We start from the raw sequence: 16,413 nt of genomic DNA, 5'->3' as shown, positions 1-16,413 counted from the left end.
TGCAACTTTCCTTGTATCACAATTTTACTATTTGATTTTTTATCAAGTTGTCAATATCTATATTTCTCACTCTTTTTCCATATCCTAATAGTGCATAAAAATATTATATACTAGGGAATTTAAATACAGGTTGCAACACCAATTTCTTCATCATAAATTGTGTACATATGAGGGTGAGTCATTAAGTCCGTGACTTTAAATGAAAGTCAGTTTTTACAGAAAAAAAAAATCTCAACAGTCTTCTTTAAGCTCAATACACTTTGTCCCCTGTATATATTACATCCAAATTATTAGATCTGTTGAGATCTTTAAAATCGGCATTTGTTTGAGTGATGATTTCATTGTTTGAGTCAAATTTCTTTCCGCAGAGTCATATCTTTAGGTTTGAAAATAGGAAATAGTCACTGGGAGCTAAATGCCCTTTTTTATTGGTTTGGTTTCTATTTTAGGCTAAAAATGCATCTTCTTTAGTTGGGCGACTTTTAACATCAGTAGATAGTTATCAAAGGCGCATACTTAACCGGCTTAGAAGATATTTTAATGGACCGAGAGGAATACTTCAAAGACTCAATAAACTCGAAGAGGGTTCTGGAAATAACTCCACAAAGTTGCCAATGAAGGTAAGGATCTACAAACATATTAATTAGTTTTATTTTTAACAGATATTAAATTGCATTAAATGGTTCAACAATTAAAACTTGTATAATGTACCACTTTGTGGGTATGTCATGTATACAGCATTATAAATGACAATTTAAAATGTTACAGGATTCCTTTTTAGTTCTTGCCTATTTAGTCCTGGTTTACTGATCAATTATTTTTACGACCTAGTCCAAACAATGCTCAGAACTATATTTTCCATCAAACCTTTTCCCGAATATTTTTTTTTTAAAAACAAAATTTTTGATAATTTTTTGAGATATTTGTCACAAAATCAAATAAGTTTATTCAAATCATTCACCATCATCCCCTTTCGCATCCAGTGGTGCATAGAACACTGCATTAGTAAATATCTATCACATGAAGGTAAGGTGATCAGTCTTACACTTCAGATTCCAGTCCAGGAACAATGGAATATTGGAGTTCTAAAAAACGTTTCAAATCAATACTTTACGTATTGAACTCAAGACCACAAGAATGGTAGGCAAACACATCAACCAAAACACAATGAGACGGACTTATCTGCACTCGATTTCCTTAGTCAGTATTTTTATCTGAAGATTCTTGTTCTATTTCACACACAGAACTGTATTCTTCATCCACCAGGACACAGATGAATCAAATAATTTATAATCTTCCTCATTTTTTTTGGATCTTGCGATTTGTAAATACAGGATATTTGTCTAGGTCTTTTGATGCAGATGTCCAACTTTCCCTCAACGTGGTTGACGTCCCTCTCGGGTCTCGTGCACTACAATTTTCAGAATCCTTGCTGGATCCATCCTCTCAATATGGTCTCTCCAAAATCATCTTCTTTGCCCAATAATCATTAATTAAATTCCAATCATCAATACCATTTATTTATGTATAACAAAGTTTTAAAATAAAATATTAAAAAATGCTTACTAACATGATTAAAAGTTGTACCTATGTTTACTTAATTAATCGACAGCCACATCAATTGAGGCAATCAAATATTTAAATGTTCTGTAGTTAGATGTGTAAGTTATTTTCCAATTTGTAATACGAGGGTCATCCACAAAATAAAGTTACTACATTTATGTAGAGTCAAAAAATGTGTATATTTAATTGAAATTCACAGAATAATTCACAAATATATTAAACTACTTTTCAACATAATCGCCGCCGAGATCGATACATTTCTGTAGTTGTGGCGCCAGTTTTTGTATGCCAGTGTCATAGAAATCCGCTGCTAGCTGTTTGAGGTGCAACTTCACAGCACCTTCGACCTCCTGATCGTTGTAAAAACATTTACCACCTAAAAACTCTTAAAGCTAAGTGAAAAGGTGATGGTTCAAAGGCGCCAAGTCTGGTGAATAGGGGGGCTGGGTGACAATATCCCATCCAAGCGATGTGAACAGCTCCTGTGTAACTTGCGTAATGTGGGGCCTGGTGTTGTCATGCAGGATGCTTACTCCCTGGGTCAGCATTCCTTTCTGCGGTTCTGTATGGCTTTTTTGAGTTTTTTTTAGGGTATCGCAGTATGCCTCTGTATTAATAGTAGTCTCTTTAGACATAAATTCAACCAAAATGACCCCCTTACGGTCCCAAAAACCTGATGTTTAACTTTTCCGGCTGAATGGGTCATTTTGAACTTCTTGGGTGGATAGGGAAGATGAATGACGCCACTGAAGTGATTGTCTTTTGGATTCTGGGTCATTTTTTCAACTCATAACATCGCCACTATAAAATTCCACGAGCTTCCGATGAATATTCACAGCGGTATTGTTCTGGAGCTTTTGTAACCTTGTTTTTTTGGACGACCCTCGTATTTAAACAGTAAATGGTTGGCTTAAAATTCAATTTATTAATTCGTCATTTCGGTCAAAGATTTACAGGTTTCGAAAAAGAATATCTAAATTGGAAACACAAGTCAATTCCATTCTAGCTGCTATGACTCTAGAGAGTTGCACATCTTCACCTTGCAAAAATGGAGGAACTTGTTTGGAAAATATGAGAGGATTTCATTGTATATGCATGCCAGGCTGGGAAGTAAGTAAATTCTTTATACTTCAACTACAATGAAAGTTTTATTTATTTATTCAAATAAAGATACATATTACAAAAAAAATAATAACATATCCCTAACTCTATGAGACCAAGAGCCCTGTGTTAAGCTGGGATACAACAAAATAGAAAGTGGAAGCATGCTTATTGTTGAAATCGATTATTTAAATTAATGAATTACGTATGCTTGCTAAATGCGTTTGAATTTTTTCCTATGCCAAATTAAATGTTTTTTTTGTGATTTTAAAGAATCACACAAGTCGTTGCGTATTTACCATTTTAAAATCTTGCAGTTAAAGTTGTGCATTTACGCAACCATATTTCTTTAATTCTTCCATTAATTATTTCTTTTTGAGGAATTCCAATATACAATAGAGAAATATCACATACTATTAAAACCAATAAAAACATAAGAAACGGATTTATAATAATTAATTGTATTTTCAAAATCAATATGGATATTGCAACTTTAAAAAAGAAATTTCAAAAATATGTATCACTAGTAAAAAGCAACATGTTTGACATTGATGACGTCAAGATTCGTGATGATGTTGTAAAAAAATATGAAATACAATGTTGAAAATTAACATGAATCGTAGCCAATGCAATGACCGTTTTTGCGGGAATTCAAAATTACAAATTTAAAAATATTTTTTATGCTTCTGGTAATTAACAAAAAAATTTTTTTTTTACTGCTGTATTTCATAGACCCTTATTACTTTAAAAATGTAGAAAAAAAGTGATATTTACTTATTGTGGACCATTCCCCGTATCTAAAAATCTTTTTACAATAAAGTGTTTTATAGGATTAACCCATTCCACCCATAATTTATTCGCATAACACATTATTTAATTTTGTATGTTTTTTTTAATAGTTACAAAACTAAAACATTTCAAATAAAATAATTGATTTTCAAATGAATATATGAACATAATGATTTATATTATTTCTATAAATGTAGTAAATTTTTAAAAAAGGATGATATAAATATATATAATTTAAAGACAAGCCGGCGAATTCCTGGCTTCGTGATTTAAAACCAAAACGGCATTGTCCGTTAATTAACCGGCTTTACGTTAAAGAATTGTGAAAATTGAGATTAAATGTTCTTGTAAAATATTTTTGAGACCAAAATGATTGACCAGAATCTGCTATGAACATCGAATGTTACGGACCTGGGCGTTAGATTTGTGAGCACCCTGACATTTCATGAACACAGAGACAATCTGTGGTAATGCATTGAAGATGTTAGGATTTGTTCTGCGTACTGCAAAGGTTATTGAAAACACCCGCATACTGAGAACTCTTTACAACTCCTTGGTGCGAATTAGACTCAAGAGTGGCTCGATGATTTGGAGGCAACATGAACTGAAGTACTCTTGATAGAGAAAATCCAAAAGAAGTTTCTGAGATATCTCTACATGAGAGAGTGCAGGTATTATCGGGCTTCATATTTCCGTTTCATAAATAGGACCAACCTGCCGATGGTAATGCCTGTTGGAAGGGCTACCGGTATGCTGAACAACATCGCTCTGGATGTTGATCTGTTCCATGTATCCGAAGAGGTTTTCTGGAGCAGGATTCTCCTACTACTTTGACCAAAGTCCCCTTCGTGTATTTTTATGATATGTACGTCTTGAATTTTAGTTTGTTATGTATATGTTATTTTGAAATGAATGAATTGAATTGAAATAGAATTGAATTGAATTGAATATAGGCGGCATTTGGTTTTCACTGAGTAAATATCTGATCTCTGGACAGCCTTCATACTGTTAAATATGGCGCCTGCTACTCCTAACTGCACTCCCAGTTTTTTTTTAAAGCTGCCATTTTCTGTAACATATTCTCCAGGTATTTGAAACTCTCGACCCTTTCGGTGATTTGGTTTGACAGTCAGGGTATTTTGAGCAAGGCACAAAGTATTACACAGTACATGGGTTTTTACAATATCGATTTATAAACCCATGCATGCGGAGTACCTATTGAGCTTATCTACAGTGATCTGAAGACCCTCGACTGAATCGTCAATTATAACTGCACCATCGGCATACTCTAAGTCGCAGAGTTTTTGGGAGGGGGATGTGGATATTCCTTGATCCAGTGGAATTGACTTTCTAAGGATTAAGTAAGGATTATAAAAAGGAACTGTGCAAGGACGCAACCTTAGCGAACTCCGGTGGTGACCTCAAACCAATCTGTGACAACATAATTAATTCTGATTCGGCATTCGCTACTTGAATGAATGGCTTTAATAATAATTCGATTAGTTTTATAGGCATCCTGTATGCTTCTAGTATTTTCCAGAGTGCAGGTCTATGCGGACTATCAAACGCCTTTTCGTAATCTACAAAACACATAGCCATGGAACTATGAAGTTCTTTGTTCTTCTGTAGAAAACAGCGAATGTTGTGGATATGATCCGCGCATGACTTACCAGGTAGGAAATCCACCTGGTTCTCTCTTAATACTCGCATAATGGGTCTTCAAACTCTTTGCAGTATTATGTATGCAAGATCTTTTCCCGGTACACTAAGTGGCGTAATGCCACAATAGTTATTGCAGTTTAATAAATCACCCTTTTTATGCTATGCAGTGATCTCCTAATTCACTCTGTCTTTTGGTCACCTCTCTTGTTCCCACACTTTGGTCATTAGTTGGTGTAAAGGGCCAATTATGCCTGTGGTGCTGCTTTTAAGAAATTCTGGGTGTATATTGTCAACTCCTGGTGCCGTTTCATTTTTCAAGTATGACACGGCCATATTTATTTCAGCCAGTGTCGAAGAATCGTCAGGAACGTTGACTGCCCGCGAAATGCTTGTTGCAGCCTCGGTGGAAATATCGAAGGTGGAAGGAGGAGGGCGGTTAAGTACTCTCCGGAAATGACTACGCCATATTCAATCGCTCCATCAGAGTTTTATACAGCTCCTGGGGTGATCGAGCGTTTACCACAGATCTTACGCGTGATTTGAAAAAGTTTTCGTGTGTCATTTCTTCAAGCCGCCTGTTCCACAGTTGCAATTATTGAGCCTAGAAGACGGCGTTTATCCAGTCTTTCAGAGCGTTCAACTAAACGATCCTGGTGCCAATAGTCATCTCTACAGGTGTCTACTCTATTTTCTTCCATGTCTTATCTGAAATCCAAATGGCTCTTCTCCCCTGGTTTAGGCCGAGAATATTGTTCGCGGAAAAAACAAGTGCTAATTTGAGATTTCCCCACTCCGCTTCAATAAGGTCTATAAAGGGGGGTTGGTAGTCAATCAGCTGAATGCGTTGACTGACCATGTCGTCGAATCTCTGTCTCGTGTCATCAGACTAAAGTTTCTCCATGTCGACTGTCTTTCGCTGAAGAGGTCTTGGAAGACGTTTGAGCTGCAGCCAGATCTTAGCAACGACATTGTCACTATAACTTTCAGACCCTCTATAGGTCCTGACATCTAGGAGTTCTTTTCGGTTAGTGCGACCATAAACTATGTTATCTAGCTGCGCTTTCGATTTCCATCGGGAGAAGTCCAAGTTTATTTTTAGATTGATTTATCGGGAAATAGGATTCCACCAATGACAAGGTCGCTGATGGCGACAAGCTCTATCAGCCTTCTACCTTTGTTATTGACTTGCCCGAGGCCATGCCTTCCCATCATCAATGGGCCAAAGGATGGGTCTGATCTGACTCTTGCATTCAAATCACCCATTACTATCACACGGTCTCTTCTTGGAAGAGATGCGATAATCACGTGAAGAGAGTCATCGAAGGCATCCTTTACTAGGGCATCTGCAGTTTCTGTGGGTGCATTACACTGAATGATTGTTATTGAACTGTCAGCGGTTCTGAGGGTGGCGCATATAGGAAGTTTATAGATGGGCTCCCTGTGAAAGTAGAATTGCCACACCTTGGCGGTGATATTGCTGTTGGCCAGTGTCCCAGATCCTTTCCAACGCACCTCGCTGATACCAAGAATATCTCATTTATATTCCTCCAAATATTTATTTACTCATATTTATTTAATCATAGTGTGTTGTGAATCACTTTTGTTGTAGGGTAACCAATGTGACAATGATGTTAACGAGTGCTCAGAATTAGTCAACACTAATCTTGGTTGTCAAAATGGTGCCACCTGTGTCAATACTCTTGGAAGTTACAAGTGTCAATGTGCAACTGGATGGTACGGAATGCATTGTACTGTCAGCTCAATGGAAGGCTGTTCATCTGGCTCCAACGAAGAGCTTTGCGGACATGGTATCTGTATTCCTCAAACCAATAGTGTCGGAAGAAAATGCATCTGCGATTTGGTAAGATATTTGTTTTTTTTTAATACTGCCTTTTTTTCAAACAGTTTTTATATAAATATTGATAAAAAAGAAAATATAGTAGTCTGTATTTTTACCTGGGATGGTCTATGGTGTAGTGGTCAGCGCATTAGCTTACCATGCAAGAGGTCTCGGGCTCGATCCCCTACATAGTTGACATGAAATATTTATTTAAAAAGGTGTTTTTACACTAGAATATTTTATAGTCCCTGGACTGACACCTGAAGCATACGACTGATCATCTTATCTTCACATAACAAAATCAATATACACTGCGATTGGTGTACCAATGCAGTGCCCTATGCACCATTCGGTTCGGAAAGGGAATGATGATGTTTTTAAACATAATGTTTCTGATTTTGTATTTTATTTGTTGTGATAAATTTGTTTAGTGATACTTAAAATAATATGCAGAAAGTAGTTATAGAAGCGGTGGAGACCCCGAATTTGCAATAAATCCGTCAATTCCAACAGGGTAAGCTCAAAGCAGCTCTGGACAATCTGAAATATGAGAAAACGCCAGTGACCTTACTCTGTAACTAATTCATTTCATAAATTCATTTTTATTATATGAGAGGGAACAAGAGCGAAATACGATTTTGATGGAGTGAGGTGGCTATATAACGAACGAATTTACGAAACGAAATTGTTACAAAATATGCCTCCGGGTATGGATAATATTACAGTTGAAATACTAAAAAAGATGGACAAAGCAGTAACAAAATTCATGACAGTTATATGTAACAAAATATGAACAAGCTGTGAATTGCCAGATGACTGGACGAGATTAATATTATTTGTGCCAATCCATAAAAAGGGATTCACCAAAATGTGCGATAACTATAGGACCATATCCTTTGTATCAATTGCCAGCAAGGTAATGATGTATATTATAAAACCACTTTTGAAGCATTTCCTGGAGAGGCAAATACCACAAGAGCAAGCAGGTTTTGTGAAAAGAAAAGGCACTAGGGAGTGCCGGGAATTTTAAGTCCCAAAACTGGTATATTTTCTTGGACTATTATGCTGAAACCTTTTGGTGTGCTGGAGAAGAATGCTAAGGATATCTTGGATGGAAAGAAGAATGGATTTGTCCATACTCCAAGAACTTCAAATAAACGCAAGATTATTGACTTCACGTCGACAAAGAATTATATGTTTCTTTGGCCATATCTCGAGACTAGAATGTAAAAAACCTTAACAAGACTGTAATCCCGGGCAGCGTGCCTGAAAAAAATCCAAGGGGTAGATCCCCCATCAGATGGTTAAATCAGGTTAAGGAGGCTGCCAATTCTACCCTTCGTGAAGAAGTTTGGTGCTTCTTTCAACCTTTGGAGATTTCGACTTTCAGTCATGAGGAAACTGGCTGCAGAAGAAGAAGATTTTAGTTTTAGTGAATTATTCGTCTCAACTCAACACAGGACTTTGGTCCCATGAAGTTAGGACTTATATCTCAAAAAATTGTAAAATAAAGTCATGTGAATAAATAAAATAAATAAATTATTCTTTGAATATTTTTAGGGTTGGAAAATTGATTCTGGAGGAATTGCATGCACTGTAGATATTAATGAATGCTTAGGTAATCTTCCGCCCTGTTCAGTAAATCCTCCAGTACCATGTTATAACATTCCCGGATCATTTACTTGTGGAGCATGTCCAAGTGGTAAATATATCTTCTTTTTTTTATATACATTTGTCGCTTATATTGTGGTTGTTATTTGCTTTCAAAATACATCATTTCTAAATGTACATACATAATATGGAGTCTATATATTTCACAAAACTAGTTAAATGATCCCGTGGCTAGTGTTGGGGACTCACGGGCCAGAGGTCCGACGTTCAAACCCCACTCTACCCCAACTTAATTTTGGGTTTTTTAATTGGAGTTATGTACAACTCGTTGAAAAGGGCCACTAAAATTGAAATATCGGGGTAAATTTTAAGAATGCTAATATTTCTTTTAAAAAAAAATAAAAATACTAAGACTGTTTAAATTAACAGGATATATGTACATATTTACTAATATTATTTCAGCAAAATTGCTTTTTATGTATACCCAAGATGTCTTTAAATATGTTTTTTCTATTATCAGAAAACTAAAATAAAATAATTTATTATAGAAATAAAAAAAAGGGATACTTTGATACAGAAATTTGGAATATCCAGTGACCGGCTTCATCGTTTTTGCGACATCTTCGAGACTGGTATCTTTATTAAGAAATTCAATATATTTACACAAAACAGAGGTAAGGATAGAGAATTCAGAAACCGGTCACTGGATATTCCAAATTTGTGGATTAAAGCATCACTCGCCTTTGATTTCTTCAATAAATTACAATGAACTTCCATCAAGAATTTTCACTTATTAACTTGAATGTTTTAAAATTAAGTACTTAGATGCTATTGAAAGTTTAAAGTTACCCATATATGTACATGGTGTGTCCAGAAAGTAATGCCAGTGAGTCAATTACAAAGAAGTTATTAAACTATTCATTACAATAAATCAAAATTCTTCAAAATAGGCTCCTCTTGCGTTGATGCTTGGGTCCCCTTGATAGTCTCGAAATGCTTTCCTTTCTCGGGTCATTTTAGACGTGGAAACAAAAAGAAGTCGGGGTGAGCCAAGTCCAGACTGTAGGGGGGCTGGGGAATCATTGGAACCCCTGCTTTGGCTAGGTAGTTGGTGACGAGGAAGGTGCTGTGGGCTGACGCCTTGTCGTGATGCATCTTCCAGTCGTCTGTGATGTCCGGCCGGACGCGTTAAATCCTGTGTTTCAGTCTATTTAGCACTTCAACGTAAAATTTAACTTTCATAGTTATACCAGGTGGTACAAAGTCGTGATGGACCAGTCCTTTGATATTAATTGTTCATGCCAGATTTTGAAACCAGTTGACCATATTAAATATCTGGGAATGAACGCAATGAGCATCGTTTTGATTTTGGATCTGCTAATCCTGGCCTTCTTGGGGTGAGGGAACGCCGACCTTTTGCCGATCCAATAAAGCATCTTCTTTAAAGGCTGCAGCAGTCTTGCCAAGTTTGACACAAAACTTTATCGCCATCCTTCGCTTTACCAAGCGCTGCATTTTAACTTTTGTACAAGGTCCCAAAACAACTTCCACGGAAACGCCTGTCCTCACTCTCCGGATGGCCAGAGAAGACTGAGAGATCCACCGTATGTTAGCTGACTTCCCCCACTACTATTCCCAACTGGTCCGCGTTCGCTCCGACATACAGTTGCATAAAAAAAATTACACATTACTTTCCGGACTCACCATGTGTTTTGAGTAAAAAATTAAAATTCGGTATTTTTTGTTATTTTTTAAAAACTTTCAGTATTTTTTATTAATAAGCATAGCAGTATGCGAGTTTTGAGCCCTGTTTGAATTTGATGATTAAAAAATCACCGTTTTTGACCCACTTTGCTGTACAATGTGAACATCTAAGATTTTCAACACAGAATATTACTAATTAATCTGGTTTTTCACTGTAAATAAACTGTACAATAAATTCACAAAATGTTTGGAAAGCTGTGGTGGTTACTGACTCAAATTTTATTTTAAGGTTACGTTGGAAATGGATATTACTGCATGGATATCGATGAATGTTTAGAAAACAATGGTGGATGTAGTCGTGTACCATTAACTCAGTGCATCAATACTATTGTAAGTGTTATTTATTTATTGGATTTACTTAAAATATACAATTTTATTTATTTATATATACGCCCAATAGGCATATTTAAGGAGATATTTATACATAGAAAATTATTATAAAGAAAAGTAGAAAGACATGTAAATATGTAAAAGTTATGTTAAAAATTTAGGGTTCCAGAATGTGCGGTGATTGTCCTCCCGGATATAATGGTGACGGTATTACCTGTACATATGTTGGGATTTGTGCAAAGGATAATGGTGGATGCCATCCATTTGCGCAATGCAAAGGAAATTTAAGTATGATTTTTTTTATTTATTTAATATAAAATGATATAACACAAGATACATACAGGGTGGCCGGAGAAGTGAATTTACGTTTACACTTCTCCGGCCAGCCTGTATGTATCTCAACTGAAAAAAAAACAGAAACGAGTATGTTAGACTTTTACAGCGGTTATGACTTGTCATTGACTTTTTTGATTAGCAATCAGTTCATGCACTGTAATATTATATTTTCATCTCCACTCGATTGCTTATAATCAGGATTTTTACCCAAGAGTAATTATCAATTCACTCACCCGCAGTTTTGATTCTACACATACACTCATAACACTAATAACTTTATTCTTCATTTCGCTCTGACATGGAAAAATTAATTAAAACAAGAACATAAAAAAACTTATGAATAACTTACATAGTGCCGCCATTTTTATAATATAATACCTCATGTGCTCTTTATAAATACTATTTTATGCAATAATGAATATCCTATTAAAACATTTAAATGACTCGTTTTCTAATCAATATTTTTATTCTATTGCCTTTTCTTACCTTTATTTATTGTAATTTCTTATTGATCTAATTACTTTACCGTTTTTAATTTTGCTCCGAGTTTCTTTCTTTTCATAAGTCTTTGCATGGTTTGGTTTTCAGTGATAAGCAACACTTATGTTGAATGCATTTGTGGACCTGGGTATATAGGGAACGGGTTTGGAGCTCTAGGGTGCCGTCCGCTGGGGCCGGGTGTCACTTTGCCCATCCCTGGAGGGTTCCCCTCCACTCACTGCCAGAGTAACCCTTGTCAACACGGCACCTGTCATGACCTTCCAGAGGGCTACCTTTGTATATGTCAAGATAGATTTACAGGTAAGAGATAAAAACTGTTTAACTTCTGGTGATCATGATAATCTGTGATCAAGTAGAGGTGTTTCAATTGGCTAAGTCATATACTACGGATGCCTTCCAAGAGCCTTAACCGCGCTTGCCTACTTTACATAAGGTTCTCTAGTCCTCTGCTGATAGTTAGTCTGATTTACCTGACTCGGGAGGATGCGGAAGAGTTGGAATCCAACAGTGGGTATTTTTGAACAGTGCTGCAGAAAGTGAGTGCATGTGGAATTAATGTATCTCAACCATTGAAAATTATTCTTCTGTCAAATTAATGATAGGATTTGAAATTGACAGGTTCCTTTATTTTATTTTATATTAATCATGTTCTGATGCCATCGGAAATCACGAGACAAAGCGGCACGCGGTTGTATTCTCTTAAAATATATCGCCTTTATTGGATATCGATATGGGGCATACTAAATAACCCGCCTGTTTACCCTGTAATTTGACTGATGTGTCCCAGCGTGAAAATGTCCACACTGCCGCCATATTGTGGCGCATGCTTCAGTGAAGAATAAATTTGGAAATTGAAGAAATGTCTAAGGCCGCGAAGGAGCCTGGGATGCAATTCAAGCAAACTGCAATCTTAGAATTCGGGTGGGTGCTTTGCCCCTGGAATTTCCCCATCACAGCGTGTAATAACTGCATTTCAAACTGGCATAGTGGAATCACATATTAACTATGTATAATCCTTTTTATCTCTTTATTTTCAATTTTGATACAGGCACTAACTGTGATGAATTGAAGTCAGCTTGCACTCCAAATCGATGCCTAAATGGTGGTACCTGCCTAGCAAATCGGGTAACAATGGGTTTCAGATGCGAATGCCCATCACAATACACTGGAGTTTTATGCCAAACACTAACATCAAGTAAGTGTGTGATAACATTGATAGTGTTCTACTAAACTGAATCAGATGTTGACTATATACGTATAATTAATTACCTGACTTGATTATAGTTACTACACATAAGAATAGTGCAGAAGGAGCGTAGAATCATATTTGAATACGTCGGACTGTGTCCAATAATTCCCCCACTATGCCTCACTTTCGCCGCGCGCATTCATGATGCCGCAGCGTAATGTTGTACGATGGGAAAAAATATAATTATAACACAAATGCAAGGTTAAAAAAAAAGCAATCTGTTAATTTCTCTAAAATTTTATTTTGCACGCGGAAATATTGATTGACACAACAGAGTAGATAAGTAAAGGGTCATTTAATAAGAGTAATTGAATTAATGAACCTTAAACTTAAAATATAAAACAAATTTTATTTTACATAAAACAAATATTTTATGTACAATAAAATTTGTTTTATATACATCATGTTAAATAATATTTGATGTTTTAAAGATAATGTCGGTTAAATGTCCACGATAGAGTTTTTTAATCCGAGATCCAATTTGCATTAGTTCTCTCATTAGATGAGTAAAGGGTAAAAAAATTTACAACCCTGGCAACACTAACGAAATGTTCATTTTGTTTCTTTGACAATCTGACAGATGGAAAGTTAATTCAATTTTTAAGTAATGTATTTGTTACATACACATTCATTTGCTAATTACACATGAAATATGATTGCATCCTGTTTCTTTAAGATTCTAGCAGTATTTCTACACTTTAAAAGAACATAACATGGCATAGTTGAATTAAAATCAGGAGTTGCGTACTGAGCGACGTCTACAAAGAAACTAATGTGTCAAAACGTAAACCTACTCATTTATGAGTCGTTTAGTCGCCTTCTGTTTGATGTGCGTATGCGGTTTCTGGACTATTCTTAATTCTATGTTACAACATAGAAAATAATCAAAGTGAATTTATCTTCAGTTAATATCCGAGTTTACCGTGGCAAATATTATGTAAACAACAATATTTCAAATATTGTCTTCAACATGAAAGGATTAATTCTCACTTACTTTAAAATCTGTTTCTCTCAAATCTGCTCATCACTTGAACATCGGTTTGACATATTGATATATTATGATTATTATTTTTAAAATGATGTATATTTTAAAAAAAACAGAACATGAACTAAAAAAAAAATAACTTTTTAAAGTAATTAATATAGTAGTTTTTGTTTAAAGTCATTATTATAAATAAAATTGTTGTCTTATCAGTACAAAAATATCAATAATATTAATAACTGTAACTAATAATGAATGCACAGTTCCATAGAGAATGTTCGTATTAAGCTTTTAAGCGCAATTTTCAAGAGAGGGGTTAAGGTCTGGATTCCTTAGTGGGAGGGATTTCAGTGGGAAACTTCTTGCTGATTTTTCGAATACATGACCACCTTTTTTTCTCCCTCTTCTTTTATTAAACGTAAACCAAATGTTTGAATTTGCAGTTATCCATTCTGATGTGCCATATATTTATTTAAAAAAAATATTATGTTTCTCATCCTGTATAATATTTGTGGTGATATATTTGTATGTCTGTGTTAACTAATTACTCGTCCCAACTCAACTCAGGACTTTTATTCCCACTTATGTCTTGTGTAATAAGCTGTTTATTAATAAATAAATAGGGATAAGGTGATTCGACATTCGAGATATGGCACGAGGTCACTGCTGAGCAGGAATTTTAAAACTGTTGTCATTTTTTTGCCCGCTCTGATCAAAATATTTTATAATATAAACAAATGTAATACTAGGAGTTATTCAGAGATGTCACTCATCAACAAATGTTCAGGGAATATTTCGATACAGGCCATCTATCGGACACTTATAAAAGTATCAGCCTGTAAAGTAAAAAATGTCTGAAGACAGTTGTTGCATACGGGCTCGATTTTTCAGACTGTCTAAAGATATTTCACTCTGGGATTGGGTTGATTTAGTAATTAAATTCAAATTAATTATTTTCATTTAGTGACAACATTTCCATGTCTATTTCTTTTTTATATTTCCACTTTCGGTTTCTCAATAATTAATACCTTTTTTTTAGCATGTGGAGGAGTTTTGGAAGCACAATCCGGTAGTATTACATTTCCTGAAAATAATTTCACAACATACAATCATAACTCAAAATGTGCTTGGCTTATTATGACAACAACAGACAAAGTTTTGAACATAACGTTTAGTAAATTTCACTTGGAACAGAGTGTGGATTGTCTTTACGATTGGTTACAGGTAAAAAAAAATTTCCATTTTAGAACACAGCAGCAGAGTTGTGACATCTTATAGTATTTAAAAATTGTTTTTAAAATTCAAAATAATAAATTTTAAAGTTTACACGACTGCCTAAAAAGCTTGATATTATGATTACGTGTTATTCAATTAGATAATTTTTCATTTTACTTCTTGAATCCAAAATTTTCCTTCATCTGTTATTTCACAATGATTGTATGTGAACATTCAAAATAAGTATCGTTTGTTTCAGATTCACGATGGGCGTAACTCAGCAAATCAAATCATAGGCAGATACTGTGGGAACACTTTGCCTAATGTTGGAAATATTATATCTACTCATAATGTTTTATATTTGTGGTTCCGGTCTGATCACTCAATTAGCACGAGTGGGTTTACCTTGCATTGGGAGAGTGTTGATCCCCAGTGTGGCGGAGAAATAAACGATGCCAACTATGGTATTATCAAATCACCCGGCTCTCCTGGCAAATACCCTCCCAACAGAGACTGTTATTGGAGTATAAGTGCACCAATAAATAAGAGAATTCAAATACATTTTTTCACAATGCAAATCGAGAGCAGCGATTGTTCCTTTGATTATTTAAAGGTAATATTTTTTCAAAATAGACAGGTATCTAAACAGAGAGAAAGAAATTATTAGGGAACATGAAAGTCTACTTATTTACTTATATTCTGTCATTGACTGGTTTAGGTGATCAGTTTCCAAATATCCTTAAATTCTTACATATTTTTATTTTAAAATTGTCTTTTTTTCCTTACAGATCTTTGACGGTCTTACAGTAGAAGATAATTCAATGGGAGTTTTCTGTAATAATTCTCACCCACCTCCATTACTTACAACTGGCCCTAATGCCTTGGTTTATTTTCATTCAGATGCCACAATTAATGGTTATGGCTTTCAACTCTCATATGTTGTTGTTGATGGTAAGTTCTTTGTTTAGTTATAAATATTTCAATGCTTTATTTAACCCCTTAAATGTGTCAATACTCTGTGATATTACATGAACATCATATCATACTTCGTCTTATGCTTACTTAGATATTCATCTGATGCATTGATACTGTTTAATATGATAAAACTTAAAAAAATATATGAACATGATATTAGTTCATAATTCATATCACTATACTGTCACTTAAGGACAATGTCAATTTAGTTCTTAGCTGAATTTAGCTATGAACTAAACCTCTGTAACCTTTAAAATGGCACAAAATTTTTGGCAATATAAAATACTTGGTGAACTTGCACTTATTTAAAAAATGTTGTGAGTATGTCCAAATGATTTTAGACAGGCTAGATTTCTGGCTGGAGTTATTTAGATCTAATTTTGTTGCAACAGAGAGGGAAAATATTTTACACAGTGTGTAAAGTGGCCACTTAAACCAGCCAATGACAGTTCATAAGTCATGTAAATGCCTAGACTTCCATATTCCCTTTTCAAA

At 35.0% G+C, this 16,413-nt stretch overlaps 2 protein-coding genes across 2 annotated transcripts in view; both read left to right on the top strand.

Annotated features, from left to right (window-relative positions):
• The first annotated feature begins 409 nt into the window (after positions 1–409).
• LOC148276568 (cubilin-like) lies at positions 410–11,808 on the top strand. The gene is made up of 7 exons (XM_088234087.1): positions 410–620; positions 2,512–2,673; positions 6,725–6,976; positions 8,516–8,657; positions 10,560–10,660; positions 10,822–10,948; positions 11,585–11,808. Exons 1-7 carry the CDS (start codon positions 615–617, stop codon positions 11,806–11,808), a joined length of 1,014 nt encoding a protein of 337 aa, XP_088090213.1. The 5' UTR covers positions 410–614.
• Positions 11,809–12,573: 765 nt separating this feature from the next.
• Positions 12,574–16,413, top strand: part of LOC148276567 (cubilin-like) — a 74,541-nt gene continuing 70,701 nt past the window's right edge. The window contains 4 exon segments of the mRNA XM_088234078.1: positions 12,574–12,692; positions 14,768–14,952; positions 15,203–15,556; positions 15,732–15,894. Of these exon segments, the coding sequence (XP_088090204.1) occupies positions 12,629–12,692; positions 14,768–14,952; positions 15,203–15,556; positions 15,732–15,894 (766 nt within the window). The 5' untranslated portion in view covers positions 12,574–12,628.

The sequence above is a fragment of the Micrasema longulum genome, unplaced genomic scaffold, assembly GCF_059751315.1.
Source record: "Micrasema longulum isolate JH-2025_06_02 unplaced genomic scaffold, ASM5975131v1 h1tg001192l, whole genome shotgun sequence".
Taxonomy (NCBI): domain Eukaryota; kingdom Metazoa; phylum Arthropoda; class Insecta; order Trichoptera; family Brachycentridae; genus Micrasema; species Micrasema longulum.
Note: the sequence above shows the minus strand (reverse complement) of the source record. Positions and strands in the feature narration are given on the sequence as shown.

What these genes read in the sequence shown, in the direction of transcription:
- LOC148276568 (XM_088234087.1), top strand. An exon ending in GAAAATGCATCTGCGATTTG is followed by an intron (nt 6,977 to 8,515) that starts GTAAGATATTTG and finishes GAATATTTTTAG; the next exon opens with GGTTGGAAAATTGATTCTGG. An exon ending in GCAATGCAAAGGAAATTTAA is followed by an intron (nt 10,949 to 11,584) that starts GTATGATTTTTT and finishes TTTGGTTTTCAG; the next exon opens with TGATAAGCAACACTTATGTT.